Below are 18,046 nucleotides of genomic sequence, written 5' to 3' on the forward strand. Positions count from 1 at the left end.
GAAAATATTATCGTTTGATCCTTTTTCAGGACATAAATTAAAACTTCAAGGGCGTTTTCAAAAAACAAAAAATTAATTGGAAAAAAACGGTCACATATACGTATATAAATATTTATGTATGTATATAATCGTAAAGACATTGTAAAACGCTATAATAGTGCCTGCCACCATAACGGTTAGAGTGTAATAAGAAATTTAATGAAGTACAATGACGAAAGCCACAATTAGAGAACAATGAAAACTAAAACAGTAGCCGTAAATAGACACGTCATTGCACTGGCGACGTCAGAGTCCCACACATTTCATTAAAAACGCGATAAATATCAAAGTCGTAGATATGTCCTCTTGCTAACACGTACACAAACACAAACACAGTAGAATTTGTAAGTAGTGTTTAAACAAAAACGCACTGTTCCAAATAACAACACAAAGAAATTATTCTAAATTTCGCTTTCGGTAAACGCACAAAGTGGTCGTAAGCGACGCCAACGCCTGACTAATGGCGGCGCACCAATACGCAACGGTACTCAGCACTCAACGCAAATAAAAGGTCAAAAGAATAGAAGAGTGCATAGGTGTATGTATATCTACTCATACATACATATATACAGTATAGTATATGTATTTTTTGTTAGGGAAAAACTGTTGTCCGTTGACTCGTCGGGTGGCCGCTGTATGCTTTGACTCTGATACCGTTGAATTTACTGCTTTTTTAGAATACCTGTTCCCATTGGTGTTGAAAAGACAAACTAAACCGCATTTTGAATCGGAGGGAAGAGATGGTAGAGTTAACAACAAACGACAGGTTGTAAATAAATGCTGTGCAGGTTGAGGTAGTTTGTGGGAAGGCTGACAGCAAGGAGTACCGACAGCAAAATGAATTAATCATTCATTGCGGTCATAAAAAACAACAACGGTGAGTTTCTCCGAACAGCTGGTGTTTTAAGTTTTACAGGGTTGGTCAATGTGTGAAATTTGATTTATGAATGCATATTAAATTGACAAAACTTATATTTGCAAAAAACTTAAAACTACTAGAAGTAAAAAAGGAATACAATTACGGTTTCCGGAAGCTTTAACAACCTTCACAAATAAAAATAATAATAATCCAGACATAAACTTGATTTTCATCGACCAGTTTGTATGGCAGCTATACCCTATAATGATCCGATATTGGTCAATTCGACAAACGAGATGCCTCTTGGGTAGAAAAGAATGTGCGCAAAATTTCAGATCAATACCTCAAACACGGTGTATCTAGGCCGATTAAGTCAATGACCATACTCAACTCCTACGAATGAAATGATATTAATTTCAAAACTTAGTACTGGATAATAGATAATCTCATTTTGTGATTGAAAAATTCGTCCAAACTAGGTTATCAACTCCCTAGTACCAGCTTAGTTAGGCCATATAATCTAGCTAACAAATTCTGCTCCTATTGGCAAACCCTTTAATACTGAAGGCAGTAAAGATATACACCAAAAGTTATAAAATAAACAGAAATGTAGTGAACCATCAAATCTGCCGTTTAACGACCAAAAGCTCATCAAAATGTACAAAATAAAAATCAATAAATCTAAAATCCAAAAATTGAACAATAAAAGCAAATGTGACAGAATGAAAATATAAAGAGAAATTCCTAAAATATATAAAAATAAGCAGAAAAGTTAACTTCAACTCAACGTAGCTATAATATCCCTCTCAGTCGCACTTTTTATAGAACATAACTACAGAAGAATTAGAGTCTATTATAATAAAGTCAGGTAATGACTATAGAGGCTTATAGAATCCCCAGAGTTGAACTACGGACTGACGCTCAGAATATTCTGAATTTGTGGCAGGAACACTTCTCCAGGCTGCTAAATGACAGTTAAAGCATAAAACAAGGAGATGATGAACCCGATTACATAATCGATGACGATTCCATAAAGAAGTTCGAATAGCAATTTCCCGTCTGAAGAACAACAAAGCGGCGGAGCCGATAGATTGCCGGTCGAGTAGGTACAATCTTCTATAAGAATGTACAGCTGCTGGCGTAAGCCGATGATATTGATATCATTGGCCTCAACAATCGCGAACTAACGTTCTGCTTTCTCCGAAAACCGAAACGAAGAAACGACTGCCGCGTTGTTGTAAACTCGACTCTAACCGCGTAAGCGTTGTCTACGCCAGTAAAGAGGAAGAATGCTTGCTTTTCAAATTTAAGAGGTGCTGTAGCAGAAGCTCGTTTGTTAATAATACAGGGTAGGCCATTTAAAGTTGACCCATCTGGCAACGCTGTAACTTTTAACAGCGCTGACAAATCGGCTAATGTCATACCGCGTTAGAAGCGTCATTCGAAGACAATTTATACCATGGAACAGTACACTCCAAAAGAACGCGCTGAAATTGTTCAGCTTTATATTCAAAATAACTTTTCAATTGTGTTAACTCAACGTGCGTTTCGCAAAAAAAATAAAGTGAAAAGTGCTCCAGTTAAGAACACAATTAAGTCTTTATACGCAAAATTTGTGAACACCGGTAATCTCAGTAACTTTTCAATTGTGTTAACTCAACGTGCGTTTCGCAAAAAAAATAAAGTGAAAAGTGCTCCAGTTAAGAACACAATTAAGTCTTTATACGCAAAATTTGTGAACACCGGTAATCTCAGTAATGCCAGTCATGCATCCAGACAACGCACAAGACGTTCTGATGAAAATATCGAAGCTGTACGAGCCAGTATTGAGGAGACTCCATCGACATCGAGTTATCGCCGCTCTCAGGAATTAGACATCTCTCGCACCACTCTCCGACGCATAATTCATAAAGATTTGAAGATGTTTCCATATAAAATTCAAATGGCACAAAAACTAAACCCAGCTGATTATCCGCGACGCCTTAATTTTGGCAAATGGGCCATCGAAGCGATTGATATCGAAAAATGGTGATGTTGACTGGCCACCGAGATCACCAGATTTGACGCCACCAGACTTTTATTTGTGGGGTTATTTGAAATCCAAGGTATACGCTAATAAGCCAAAGAACTTAGCTCAACTGAAAGCCAACATTCGACGTGAAACAGCCGCCATATCATCCGAAACATTGGCCAAAGTCATGGAAAATGTCGAAAAAAGAGTGCATTTAGCTGTCAAAGCTAAAGGTGCCCATTTACGCGATCTAATTTTTAAATATTAGCTGAAACAAATCCCCTTGGACCAAAATAAATTATTTTTGAAATGAACAAAAAACATTGTTTTCTTTTGTTCTTTTTTTTAGAAACAAATGGGTCAACTTTAAATGGCCTACCCTGTATATTTTGAAATGACTCTTTTGATGAATTATAACCATTATCACGGAAATAAGAGGGAATGCTACAGCGCCTACGCTCTTTAAATACACGAACTATCTCTAGTCAGCATAAACGCTTTTCGAGTTTGAGCGACAGACAATTAAGCCCACAACGCAGTATGCCCCAACAGCTGCTCTCGCACAATCTATACAGGTGTGCTTCGGAGCATATGTGCTCACCCAGCTATGTTCGACTTTTTAGGCCGTTGCCTTTGGGGCGTGCATTTTCGTTGCTACTAATCGGTGTACAAGTGATGACCGCCTCCAGCAGACTAAAATACTGACACTTCCACCAACACCTACACACACAACATTCATACAACGGCGCTGGACAGCGAGTTAGTTAGAGGCGAAAACAAGGCAAACTACGAAAATTTCACAATGGACAGGAAAACGACTATTTGGGTAACTTTCGCTGATAAATGGCCAAATGTCCAACTCAATCCACGAAAGCCTCACGGCAGTATGGCTTTACAAAAAGAGCTGTTTAAGTGGTTTGTATTGCACACACTCATGCCCACAAACATATGTATATGCGCAGCTCACGTGAATATCCTTGCAGCAACGGTGAAAATACTGTAATGGCAGAGCGTACAACCCCACATACTTGGATATATAATTATGTGTGGCATGTGAACGATTGCGGTAGACGGAAGGTGTCTGCTTGTAGCCACGACATTTTTCCATTAATTCTTAAGCTAGTGCAGAGGAGCGTTTACATTTAAACCGCATTTTGTATTTTTCATTTCTAGGTATATTTATTATTTTTTCTTTTTTCTTCTTTGTTTTTTCACTTCAACGTTTGCCTTGTTTCGGTTAAACGAACGTGACTAGCTTTGGGTCATTCGACTAATCCAGAAATACACAAAATGTGCATGCATGCAGGCGTGTGTGTGTCTGTTTGCAAAGGACATACAATTTAGTAATAGTGAGGCAGATAGCCTGGCAATCTCTACAAACACACACATTAACTATATGTTTTTCAGCTTTGCTCACACACAAACACAAAGCACACTCATATACGATTATTTTTTCTAGTTCACAGCTGTTGCTGCCGAGAACATCCCGGGAGGAAATCAATCGGTTTAAAATTTAATTCCCTAAAGTGAATTTTCTTGTATTACTTTCTTCAATTTTCTGCTCGAGCAAACGAATGGTACACAAGCACATACAGCACAGGGTCAAGGAAATATTTTTTCAGTTAAATTAACTTCACTTAAGTTCAAGGTAATCACAACACAATACACAAGCTTGGATTTTCATTACAGGGTCTCTGGTCATTCAATATACACACACTTCCAACTGAAACTATGATATGACGTTTTAATACAAAAACAATGTAGCCCGTGCCAAATTTATTGTGATTCTAGGAAAATTACATTTGGAAATGTTGCACTTCTTAACATCCACATGCATAGTGTATGCATATATTATATATACAAGTATATGTATATATAAAGTAGGTAGTATACCACATCGCACTAGTTTCTAGTTCACTTTTGTTGGTTGCGCCTATCTAAAACTGTTTAAATATACATACGGATACACTACTAGTCGTTGTTGTAGTTTGGAGTCGCCTTATGTGGTAATTGGATTTTTGCAAAACGCCAGTCATGATAATAAATTAGTTTATTTCACGCATTTGACTTTGGTATAATATACCTGTATGTATTATAAGCTGTAATTTTACTTAAAAATTTCTGTTATTCAAATATGTATCATTTTGGTCGACCACTTTTTGCCATTTTTCCGCTAGAGACATATTCCAACAGTGTAAAACTTAAATCAGTGTAAATCAAAATTTCGAAATTTCCAGAACGGAAACGAGCGAACCATTGTTGTGCTACACGAACTGATACAGCATTGTCTTCGTAAACTTCACAAATTTGCTTAAAATCTTACCTTTGCAACACTATGTGATATGACACAATGTGATTGGTAGCACTGGAGATATACGACTGCAAAGACATCTATTGACAAAATACAAAATGAATTTTTCGACTACCCAATATATTGTACTTTTCTTTATAGGTTCTCAGGCCTTTCCTTGTGTGTATTAAAAACTTCGCGGTAAATTTATAATACCCTACTCAGGATATAAAAAGGTAAACGGAAACTTTGTAGACGTAGAATACTAAAATAACCCGTTTTAATAACGGGTGGGTGATCTAACGTTTTAAATTTGAATTATCTATATTTCGACATTGGAAACGTCAAATACCATTCGGAAAGTGACAAATATTCAGTAAAAAGTCTAAAATTTACGAAATGGGTTGCTATTCACTAGAAGAAAACTGGGAAATATTGAAAACTTTTTTCAAAGATCGTTTGGCCGAGGATGGCCAATTTTACCGAAAAATCATCTTTTCGGATGGTGGCGCTGGCTCATTTCCACCTCGATGGTTACGTTAACAAGCAGAACTTTCGCATTTGGGGCACAGAAAACCCGCACGTAATCGTCGAGAAGCCAATGCACCCAGCACGAATCACTGTATGGTGCGGATTTTGGTCTGGTGGAATCTTCGGCCCATTTTTCTTCGAAAATGAAGAAGGAACCGCCGTAACCATCAATGGTGAGCGATATCGCGCAATGTTAACCGAATTTTTTTTCAAGCAAATTGAAGAGAAAGCCTTGGACAACATTTGGTTCCAGCAGGACGGCGCTACGTGCCATACGGCAACGCCAAACTCAATCTTTTACGCCCTATCTTCGAAAATCGGATAATCAGCAAAAGAGGTGATGTGAATTGGCCTTCCAGAAGCTGCGATTTAACTCCGTTGGACTATTTTCTGTGAGGAGCTGTTAAAGATAAATTTCACGCTAACTATCCAGAAACAATTCAAGATCTAAAGTACGAGATTCAAGCTGCTGTAGCTACTGTAAACTGAGCCGTGGTGGTCATTTGTCCGAAATTGTTTTCCACAAATAAATTTCATAAAGCAACCTTTTAAATAAATGTTAGACCTTTGAAAAATATCAATCCGTTGTATTGACTTTTTAAATTTAAAATTTTATGTGGCGCACCCAGTATACTCGTATCATAAACTTCATTGGGTAAGAAAATATTGCCAATAAGTTGAAAACACTTTTGAGTAGGGCTAACACTTTTTGAAACCATTATTATAAAATGGGTATCAAACAAAGGAGATTCGATATATCTTTAAGTAGTATTACCACGTTTTAACAACTTTTTTTTCTGTAAAATAAAAAAATTAATATCAGTGATCGCAAAGCAGCCATATCGTTCCTTGTTATATGTTTCGAAATTCCTAAGGAAGCTTCGCTTCTGTCACTCATAGTTCCACGCACCAAATGTACCACGTTTTCAACAAGTTTTCTAAACTTAGTTTAAGCACTGTATCCATCATTGATAAAGTAAAAAATATATAATATATAGGAGTATTATATATTAAAAGGCGTATCACGTTGTTTGTCCGCGATGGGATGAGCTTTAATACGAGTTTGCTAAATACCAAAAATTTGCTCATTTAAGCCATTTAACAACAATTAATTAATACATTCCATTAAATATCGATTAAACTCACTTAGGCATCAATTTCTAAGCTCTTTATGAAGCGATATTTCTTCACTTTTCATTAAGTTTATACAACAGCGGCCTTGGCTAGACAATTAATAAACTCATTCATAATTTATTTGCCATTCCTTCAAGGTCGCCACTTCAGCCGCCTTTCGAGCCAATTATCTATAAATTAACGACAGTTTATTGACCACAAACTGCAAGAATTTTAAGTATATTGAGTGGACAAACAGTGGTGAAAGAAATATGTAAAACAACTGTGCTTCACAACTCTACTCTTTAGAAAGTGCACGCCAACTCCGGTGTTTACTCAAACACCAAGCATAACATTTAGTTAACTAAGTTGCAACGAAGGATAAAATCTCATAAACCGCAAATCCTCAGAATACTAAGATACACAAAGTTAAAACTACGCAAATGTAAAGGCAGGAAAGGAAGTAAGGAAGTACTTACTGCGGTCCTAACTAAACGCTAGAGACTTTCGCATTTGTGTGAATTAAAGTCATGTAACATATTTCGAGATTGTCGTAACTTTTCTACAACAAACATAAACCCATTTGTGTCATTTAATTTATGCTGTATATAGAATTTTCAAAACTAATACGCCAAGAAGTCCCTCAGTTTTTGAGGTATCGAACAGAAAATTTTCACTCATCTTTTTCTGGACCAGAAACGACTCTTTTCTTTAAACTGCCGATATCGGGCCGCTATAGAAAATTGGTTTCATACAAACTATTCGATCAAAATGTAGTCTCGGTCCACTACAGAATATTTTAAGTAACCAGACTTCGATTCGAAAGCTTTCTACATCAAACAACGTTACTAGAAGGAAGTAGTAAAACCTTTCCTGCTGGATACAAGACGTTTGCTTCTATAAGGGTATTCTAGCTTAGATACGGCCGAAACAAACATTTTTTCTTCTTAGGTATATCATAATATATCTATCGCTTTAGTTTCGGGCGCTCCCAACATACGTTATGTGAACAAAACTATTATGCCTGGGCAATATGTTGCATTGGGAGAATGCAAAAAATTGTGCCTTTCTGCACAGTGTCACTCAGTCACACAGCCGCGTTGATAAATGAAACTATAAAATTCACAGAGAAAGAACGAAAAAGTATTACCGACACACACGCACCACAGAGATAAACGAAGTGACAAATGTGATTATGGAGATTATTATTTTTATCGTAAATTTTTAGTGCCCACCTTCACTTTATATGCTAACAAGTTGTGCCAACGTCTCTGTTAGCAATAATTTTCCGGATAATAAACTCGTGCATAAATAACGTTTCTGCGCGATGACGTTGCTCATTTTATAACAATTTCCATTTTTGCATTATAGTGTTTTGCTTGAACGGCTTATTTATTTATATAATAGGTACTTTCTGCATATTTTTTTTGGTCGACACTAAAGGAATTACATTCAAAATATTTGCATTCTGCGGACACTCGTCTAGCTTTGCCTTGACTTGTTTGCTTATGCATTGCATAGCCTATGGAGAGGCGTGGGACGGCACAATTCTATTTAGTTTGGCGCCGGGTGTCAATTTTTTTGTTGTTGTGTTTGAACTTTTCATTGAGGTTTCGCTCTTCTTTAGTTAGCATACAACAATGGACTGTGCAGCTCTCCAACGAGTCTCTAGCAAGTGCTTAAAAGATTATAGCCTTGTTATTATTGTTATTGTTGCTGCTATATGCAGATTGTCTTTTTTATACTGTAATTACGGGCATTGTGTTGCAGTTGCAAGTAACTAACATAGCGCCTCAATGGCACTGCGGCCCTGCCTTCGTAATTCAGTTCACTGCCTCTTCCACTGCCGCACTCGCTCCACACGGCCACAAGGGTCCCTCGTTGGTAGTTAACATAAAAGTTTCAAATTCCCCATTGTCTACTAGGAAGTTTTACCGCTCATATCGTCGCCTTCGGCTTCACTGTGACCTGCCTGGCGCAGCGCTTGCGTTTAGACTACATGTCAGAAGTACTGAAGTGAGTCACAGGCAAGTGAATTGTTGGCGTTGTCGGTACAAGTGCTTTAAAAATAGCATAAATAATCGGTCACAAACTAACCGACCGTCTTTAAGGCTCGCTCCAACAAACAGCCGATTTAAAAAGTAAAACGGCTCTTAACGCATGTAATCTCTGGGTGGAAGTCTCGTGGCTTCATTGTTCACTCAGTACTTTCGTCCCATATGGTGTACTATATGTCCTGCTCGTTGTAGTTTTGTGTTTTATTTATTTAGGTTTATTTTTGTTGCTGTTAAGTTTTTGTGCATTGGCCACAACTTGCGCAAGTTGCAACGCAAAGCGTCCAAAGTCAAATAGGAAACTCAAATTACTGCATTTTGTATGCCGCCTTTGATACATTTTTACAACAACAATCTAAAAGTTTTCCATTCTGTTGTTTTTGTGTGTTATTATTGTACGTTAGGTGCACTGGTGCTATCGTGTCATTGCTCAAAAGTATTTGGACTTTAACCCGTGAATGCAATGTCGATAATTTACCGGGGCTAATATAAGGGGTTATTATTTGGTCGATTATAAATCCGACTTCATTCCACTTATGTCGGACGAAATTATTCATTTATTAAATTGAAACATTTATGATTGTAGTATGATATTGGTAGTCGAAAAAGTCCTTTCGTTTTTCTAATCAACTTTTCACTTTTTTTTTAATTCATTGGTTGCTCCATGTTACGGTCACAGTATGAAATTTTCTTTTACTCCACTTCATTACCATTTTTCGTTTCGTTCAATTTCTTTTTCGAAATTTATGTCATATATTTTTCTTTTGTAAAAAATAATCAACTGACATACGCAACAACGCAAACTTAAATATTTACTTGCTTAGATTTGATTAAGGAAATCAGCTGATATTCGTGAGACCACGAACAATGCCACCTGCACTGCTAGAAATGGTTACGTGAGAATGAGTAAATTAAGGTTTTCTAAGAAAATGATGTGACACTGCGTATACGTAACATACTTGTCATGTATTCTAACATAAACAACGCTAACAGTTTGGAACTAAAAAAATTGTGTGGCGCTGCATATACGTAACTACTTCTCATGTATTCCACATTTCATTAATATACATATGTACATACATATGTATGTGTGGCAATGTATAATAATAATAACAAATTTAGGTATTCAGAATTTTTGCAGACTTTAGCATTAGAACTGAATACTGGAAACTCATACAATCATCATTAAGGGGTTACTTGGGTTAAGGGTTTCAAAATAAATTTTTATTTAAAATTTTCTTGTTTTATTAAATTCTAGAACAGCTCTAGAATATTGTCCTACATTTTCAAGTTGATCCGAGTAATAGTTTCGGAGATACAGCCTTGAGAACTTGTGCGTTCGAGGGTAGCTAGGCTTTCTCGAAACAGTGTTTTTGAAGTCGGCTAGCAAGATTTGTCCAGAACTTCTCAACCGATCATCATGAGAGATACAATTTGGACGAAAGATTTTTTTTCGATTACAAACATTAAAAAAGAAACTCCGAGGAAACCCATGTAACCCCTTAAGCTAGGTTAAGCTGAATTGTAAATTAAAAAAAATATATTTTGAGTTTTTCATATAATTGTATTGAAAGTACAATTATTTGAGAAGATTTTTTCTAAAATTTTAAGTAAGTTCAAAAGTTTCAGAGATATCAGCGCCTATGTGCAGGAATATTTTAGCTTAGTGTTCTCGACTACCGAAAGCTATCATCAGAGACGATGAAGAAAAATTTTTTGATCGACGAGTACGAGTACGAATTGAAGTATTTATATGATCTTCTTAGATAATATTTTCTTAGATATAATTTCAGATAATTTTTCAAGAAATACGATTATTTATAACAATTTTGATATAGTTATAAAGCCTATCTGATACATACAGTTTTTTCCAAAGAATCGACCGTTTTGGAAAGCCGACAATTCATTAAAAACCACAATGAAACTAGTATTTCAATCATTTTCTGTATTTAGTTAGAATACCATTTTTCTGTTTTTGTTGTTGCTGGATTTGAGGTAATTTGAAGTAAAAAATTGTCCTCACTTCGTAGGTCCTCGTTGATATTGGCTACGGGATCAAGAAAATCCAAAACATTTCGAAATTAATTGCTATTACACATTAAGGTGGGTCAAAAAATATGAATGTTTCTTTTCTTCGTACTCTGAAAAAATTGATTGATAGACACCTCTATGAAAGGCTCTCCAAGTATGAGCTCTTAATTGTAACGGTAAATATTTTCTCAAATATTTGGTAGCGCGTTACAAACTTTTTTATATGTTAATAAAAATATATATAAAACATATAAACTGAAAATCTGCCTGTTATAATTAAGGGTTCATATTTGGAGAGTCTCCTTAGAGGTGTCTATCAACCAATTTTTCAGAATACCAAGCAAAAAATCACTTTTTTGACCCACCCTAATGTGTATTAATGTAGTTTTAAAACAAAAATCAACTTTTTCTGGCTTGCAAGTGGTAATAATGCCCTTAACTATCCTAAAACATTGACTAAGGCATGTTATATTTCCACTTTTCCCTTTGGGGAAGCTAACGCACACAGCTATAATAAGTAAATGTAAGCAGGAAGAGACTCAAAAATAAAGCCATTACTGACAACCAAACTAAATTAATCGTCCTAATCTAAACAGTGTTTCCAAGAAATTTTAGGGAAGCCATGAAAGATTTCATTGAAGATTTCTTGGTCGTGGAATAAAAACTGCAGAATAGATATTAAATCAATAAAATCGTTCACTGGCATCGCTGTAAATTATTTCTATATACTAGAAAAAATGCGAAATTCTTCATTGAAAAGCCTAATTATTTTCTCATTTTACCAACCAAAAATAAATAAATTTCAAGGGTTAAAGCTCTAAAAATGTCTTGCGGTAAAGTATCGTCGAAATCGGAAGCGAAATCGCTTACGTCGTTAACGCTGTGCATACATATATGTATTTCTCTTTGCATGCTATTCTCGTAATAAAAATGCGGCTAATGGGCAATTGAAGTGAAATGCAATTTAAACAAAATGCATGCATTCAAGTGCGCCAAAGTATTTTCGTGGCTGGCGGGCCATAAAAGTGACACTCGTGCCACTCGACACCCAAACTTTCTCATAAACGGACACAGAGCGTCAATGCCAAGCCAAACAAATGCTGTTAACCAATAAAGCCCACAAATTTACGCTGTATTTGTACAAGTTTTATACAACAACAACAACATAAGTATCAACACAAACACAATTGAGAATACACTTGATACAAAAATATCACAATCGCATTGCCACTTGTAAATGTCAAACGAACAAACGAAAAGGGCAAATTGCATGCAGTGACGACAAACAACAACAGCAACAAAATAAACAATCGCAATTACAATTACAATAAAATATATGTACACAATAACAAAGCACAATAAAAAGTGATAGAGCATTGAAAAATTACAACAAAACGGCGCGGTAGGGGGCGGAGGGGGTAGAGTTTACACGACAAACGGCGCTAAAAGCAGGTGTACAAACAGCTGGCCACGGATGAAGGGCAATGAAGAACGTACGAATGCATGCATGTAAAAAACACATGCTAGCCAATTTGTTTTTGTACTAATTTCGGTTGCAACCGCGTGCTATGTAATTTACCGCTATAAATAGATACTTATTTATATCAAACTTATAAACACATATCCTTCATAAACATGTTTTTCACAGAAACTTCACACTTTTATGATCCTTCTAAAATTCATGAAAATGCCACAACACTTTTCACATATGAAATCGAATTGGATTCACCGGTGCCTTGGGGTTAAATGCTACAGTCTTCAGCAAAGTGACTAATTTACATACCTGTCATCTGTCGGCTTGTATGTCACAATATACTTTTCGATTGGATGCGCATTCAAATCGATCATCGTTTGCCAGGAGACGCGCACCGTTGTGGGCGTGAGGAAGGTGACGGTGATGTTTTCGGGTGTGGCGGGTATGGTGCCTGCAAAATGATAGCAAGTAAAAATACACTTTAATAAGAATAATATTAAATTAATCATTGAGTGCAAGGACACAATGCCAATACAAATATCAATAAACAAACACCCGCACACACACGCACACACTCAATACCAACACAACAGTACCCACGAATGATACTGTAAAAATAGAGCTAGAGCTAAAGCTAAGCGCCACACGCTTAGTGGCGTCTAAAAAATGGGGAAATGAAATTACTTATACGCCAAAGTGGGTCATGGCTGCAGCGCTGGTGACCGGTTCGTGGCGGCATGGGCGGTCTTGGTGTAACGAAACACGAAACAGTACAAAAAGTAGTAAATAAATTAAATAAAAGCTAAAGTTAACGCGCCAGCCACTGCAACGACGGAGCTGGCTACTTGCGAGGACAAATATGTCCACAAATACTCGTATGGTGCGAGCGCGTGTTTGTTTGCACAATGGCATACCGCCATGTGCGGTGTAACGTCAGACAAGACAGCACGAACCGTTACAACCTGCTGAGTATGACAGAATTGACATAGAAATTGACGCTTGAACAGTTGAATCGATGGTTGAATCAATGCAGAAATGAACGCCTCAACGGAGAATTGCTGCATAGGCGAATGGGTTTACGAGTGTACTTAGAAGTTTGTAAATAAAGGTGTGTGTTTATGAGTTGCCATATATTTGCATGAATATATGTATTATTAAATAAGATGAATTTGTACTACTTCATGAAAGTAAGGTTTAAAAAGTATCTGTTAGGAAGTATCTTCACACGCTTCTATTCATTATTCAATCTACCACTAATTCATTAGAAAATTTTGTGGTAAATAGTACTGAACAAACGTACTAAACGCTATTTTAGAAGCAATTCATGACATGAGGGTTTATTTTCTGATTTGGCGCGAAAGACTAAACCACATGTAATTAATTATTATTTTTATAGCATATGATCAAAATTGACCCGGACTGACAATTTTCAGGTATTTTAACACAAGTTTTTTAAAAAGTTTTTTATTCTGACTTGGCGCGACAGAATGAATAGTAGTCTAAATTATATGAAATGAATTATAATTTTTATAGCATATGATCAAAATTGACCCGGACTGACAATTTTCAGGTGTTTTAACAGAAGTTTTTTAAAAAGTTTTTTATTCTGACTTGGCGCGACAGAATGAATAGTAGTCTAAATTATATGAAATGATTTATTATTTTAATGGCATATGATCAAATTTGACCCGGACTGACAATTTTTAAGTATTTTAATACAAATACCTAATTATTATCGGCTTCACAATAGGCTCTTTTTGAATCAGTAAAAGCTTGCCAACGTTTCCTCCCCGGGGATGGCCTTCAGTGCCTCGAGCGATTTTTGGATTTTTCAGTTTTCAGCCATTCGCCAGATTGTTAGATAGTGCGACGTCGCATTCATTAACAAACGTCCCCTATCAGCGCTATGTTTGATGACTGCAGGGTCCTCAGTGGCTTTTTTGCGTTCTCTAGTCGAGATAGTTTTTGCAAAAGATTCCAGTCTTTGGGTATAAATCGTGCATTGACATGCTTCATACCGAAAAAAATCAAAGGTGTTGAGTTGATTTTATCTCTATGATTTTTAAGCACTGTTTCTTTAACTTTTACGATGGTATCGTTATCGTATTAATCAGAGGTGGTTGAACGATTCGCATGAGACGAGTTTTCAATGACTTCATGATCTTCACTGAATGACTCATATACTTTTGTTTGTGATAATATAGATTCCCCAGAACACTTCAACAGCAGCTGCCATATTCACACTAGTAGACATAGGGAGAAATTTCACATCAAATTAAAAAAAATTTAAAAAGTTAAATAAAGTAAAGTATAAAAGTTATTCCCATAGAGGCAGGCTTTCAGATTTACCTCCATTTTCATGAAAATGAGAACTATTTACGGATCTTCAAGTTGCAAGATATGTTGTTGTCTTACATAACAGTAACTCATTACTTTTGGTTCTCGCTCTAATGCAGTTTTATGCCATATAGTGACCATATTTAGCAAAAAACAAACGACCATTTGCTTCATCAACTCTTATCCTCAACTATTTTTTATACTAACACCCAAACTTACCACTCAAATAGATTATCGAAAATATTTGCTATGAGCTAACCATTACTCCCCAAACATGTTTTCATAAATCTGTTATAAAAGTAAGAATTTTATATTAATTTTCTAAGGGATAACAACCCGAATGAATTGAGTGCGTTATTACTACTGCTGCTTAGTGCGCTTTATTAATATGTAATTACTGCTATAAAATCTTATAAAAATTATATACTTCCTAAGTGCTTTACTTCCTATTTTTGTTACCATTTTTATTTTATTTTTTGTTTTGCTAATTGAACTCTTTCCGCTCGGGAAATCACATACACGTGCGAGGATAAGCGAAAGTAGTTTACTAACCGCAACACCAAACCAAATTTCGTGTATAAATTTTTCTTTCCCTCGTCTTCCACCTACTCCTCCTCCTTTGCCGAACGAAATTAATTCATAACTTCCTATTCGGCGGAAATCTTTCTTCCACCTATATGGCTAGTCAATAAATTGGAGGGGGCGTCACGACGGTGTAGTCACGGTGAGCGCCAGTTAGTCAGCTAGTCTTCTATAGCCGCTGGCGATTCAGCATAACTGAAGCCAAACAAAAGAATAGTGAATTGAGCGAATGTGTCACGGATGAATAGACGGACGGTGAAACATAGCAACTGTGACGCGGCCGGGGCAGCGGTGGCTACGGCAAGTGCCGTACTGAAATCACTTAAATAATTCTGACCGCCGGCAGTCAATTCCATTAGCATTTTATGGCATGGCAGCTGCATGCTTACAATGTGCCATACAGTTACGCTCCGTTGTGCACACATAAGCATAAATACATACATACATACATGTACATATATAACGGAATAGTTACTTTATGCAGTATGCCATGTACATATATAGGTATGACAAAAACAACGATGGATATTGCAACAAAAAACCGCAGACACACACACACGACCAAACTGTGAACAGTTATGTCTCTCTAAAAGAGAGTTTTACTATATATTTTTGCATTATTAATTCGTTGTTGATTGAAGGTAATCGACTTCAAATTCGGTAAAGTGGAAATTTATGTTCCTGCTGGCATTGTGTCAGACAGCCTTGAATATCAATTAGTGCATGGAATGAAAGAAAGACAGTTGGTAGCTTTCGGTGTAATGCAAATATGTACTATGTTGTTGGTTTTGTTTTTGGCGTTGAATTATTTCATTGCAGTAAGAACAGTTACCGGCGGCGCCAGCAAACAATGCACGAACATGCTTTATCTTTGCCTAGTTTCTGCGCTTTCACTAAACTCCTTCCTAATACCCAGCCCAACCAACCCAACCAACGCTACCAGCCCAAACAGCTTTTCCACAACTTTATTGTCTTTCACCGGCAGGCAATGACAACAGTGGCTGCCAACTTGTGGGTAAAGTATGTGTATTTGTATGTGTGTATGTATGTATGGCCCCGTGTAAAACGTCAGCGCCCTCGACAAATATTCAAATTTCCGCAATTTGTATAAATTTGATGAGTTGATGGCTCGTTTTGATGGTTGTCTGCTTGCCGATTTGCCACTCACTTTCGTCGGTTTGTCGGTTTTCCGTTGGCGGTTTACTGTTGCACCGTTGCTCGGGTCGCTGTCACTCCACGCATCCGCTTGCTTGCCAACACGGCGGTTCGTCGAGCTTCTTACTCGAGCGCCTAACCCTGCAGGTTCTGCATAATTTGTGTGCCTAACAATGTGTTTTTGATACTCGCTGATTGTTGATTGTCTCACAAATTGGGCCGCACATTTTTGGCATTTCTCCAGAGTTTCTGCGTGGTGTTAAATTTCGTGGCCTAACCATACAGTATGTTATTAAGGTTATGAAAATTATATGAAATTACACACATGATTTATGTGTTTAGTATACTTTTCTCAAGGCTTCGGTGGGCAAATTGTTATAATGGAAATATGAACTGATTTCTTGCTTGTAAAATTTTAAATAAAATTAAAAACGGATATTTTAAAACTCTTTAGAAAGTGGTTAACAATTGTTACATAAATAAAATCGACCACTGTTGCTACATTTTGTGCCGACAAGCAAGGGTTAACCCAACATAAATGTCAAACACACACTCGCAGATGCTTTTTAGATTTATGGTAATTCATTCGAATACACATTGTGTGGCTATTACACCACCACACATGTAACCATAAGTATGCGGTCTGGAAGTTATATATCTGTATATATAGTATATGTATTTATTTATTTGTATGCACGCTTTGTAACTTTATCAAATGGCACAAAGCGTATTTGCGGCACAGGCAAAAGTCTGCCACTGAAACGGCTGCTGCTGTTGCAACTAATCAAGTGGAAAATTCTAAGAAGAAAAGGGGCAAAATTCCTGCACAAAAGCATTTGTGAAAATTGGTAAATTGAGATGTTGTGCAAACGCCTTTTATTGCGGTTTTCAATTTTTACGTATCGCAACTGAACCCCTTTTCCGTTACGCGTGTTTTATTCTCTTTTAAGACCTCTTATCAATTTCAATTTAAAGCGCACTTTATTCTGTTTCTGTGACATTTCACTTTATTTGCTTGACAAATATTCAATTGCAAACTTTACTAAATCAGGGAAAATTTAATTTATGCCAAATTCGTCGACCCAAATTGTGAAAATTTCGTTGAACAAGCGCCTTTTCAACAAAATCCTCGACTTAGGGCAAAGTGTGTAAAACAAATTTGTGGCGCTTTAATAAATTACCAGTGTGTGTGTTTGTACGTGACAAAAGCTTTTTATTTGTTGCTAAGCTTAGCATAATTGTCACTGCGTAAATTGCAATAAAAGTTATGAGTGTCTATAAATCCTCTTGACGGAGGACCCAGCTCGATTCATGAATATTTGAAAATTCGGCAACACTCGCGCGATAAACATTTGCATTTTTAAAGCCATTGAATTTTAATTTCACATTTGAATACTTAATTGTTTAATGTAAATAGCTAGAGGGGCTTAAATTAAATGAAATTGTTTGAATACATATAATGCGAAGTGGGCGAAGATGATAGAGAGCAAAATGATAATGTTTTAAATGTGTTATAAATATGAGAAGGGGATGGAAAAGCTTGTTGTAAAACAAACAAAAACATATATAT

The 18,046-nt window shown here is 36.4% G+C and overlaps 1 protein-coding gene across 10 annotated transcripts in view; it reads right to left on the reverse strand.

The window, feature by feature from the left end:
- Positions 1 to 18,046, reverse strand: part of LOC105222846 (uncharacterized) — an 80,796-nt gene that overhangs the window by 35,296 nt on the left and 27,454 nt on the right. For 8 of the 10 annotated variants that reach the window (XM_049450927.1, XM_029548912.2, XM_049450926.1 and 5 more), the window contains exon 3: positions 12,712 to 12,853. In XM_049450927.1, the coding sequence (XP_049306884.1) occupies positions 12,712 to 12,853 (142 nt within the window). Of the gene's footprint in view, positions 1 to 359; positions 1,006 to 12,711; positions 12,854 to 18,046 lie in introns of those variants that run through there. The other 2 variants (XM_029548917.2, XM_049450929.1) reach the window with 2 other exon arrangements.

Source organism: Bactrocera dorsalis, chromosome 3, assembly GCF_023373825.1.
Source record: "Bactrocera dorsalis isolate Fly_Bdor chromosome 3, ASM2337382v1, whole genome shotgun sequence".
Taxonomy (NCBI): domain Eukaryota; kingdom Metazoa; phylum Arthropoda; class Insecta; order Diptera; family Tephritidae; genus Bactrocera; species Bactrocera dorsalis.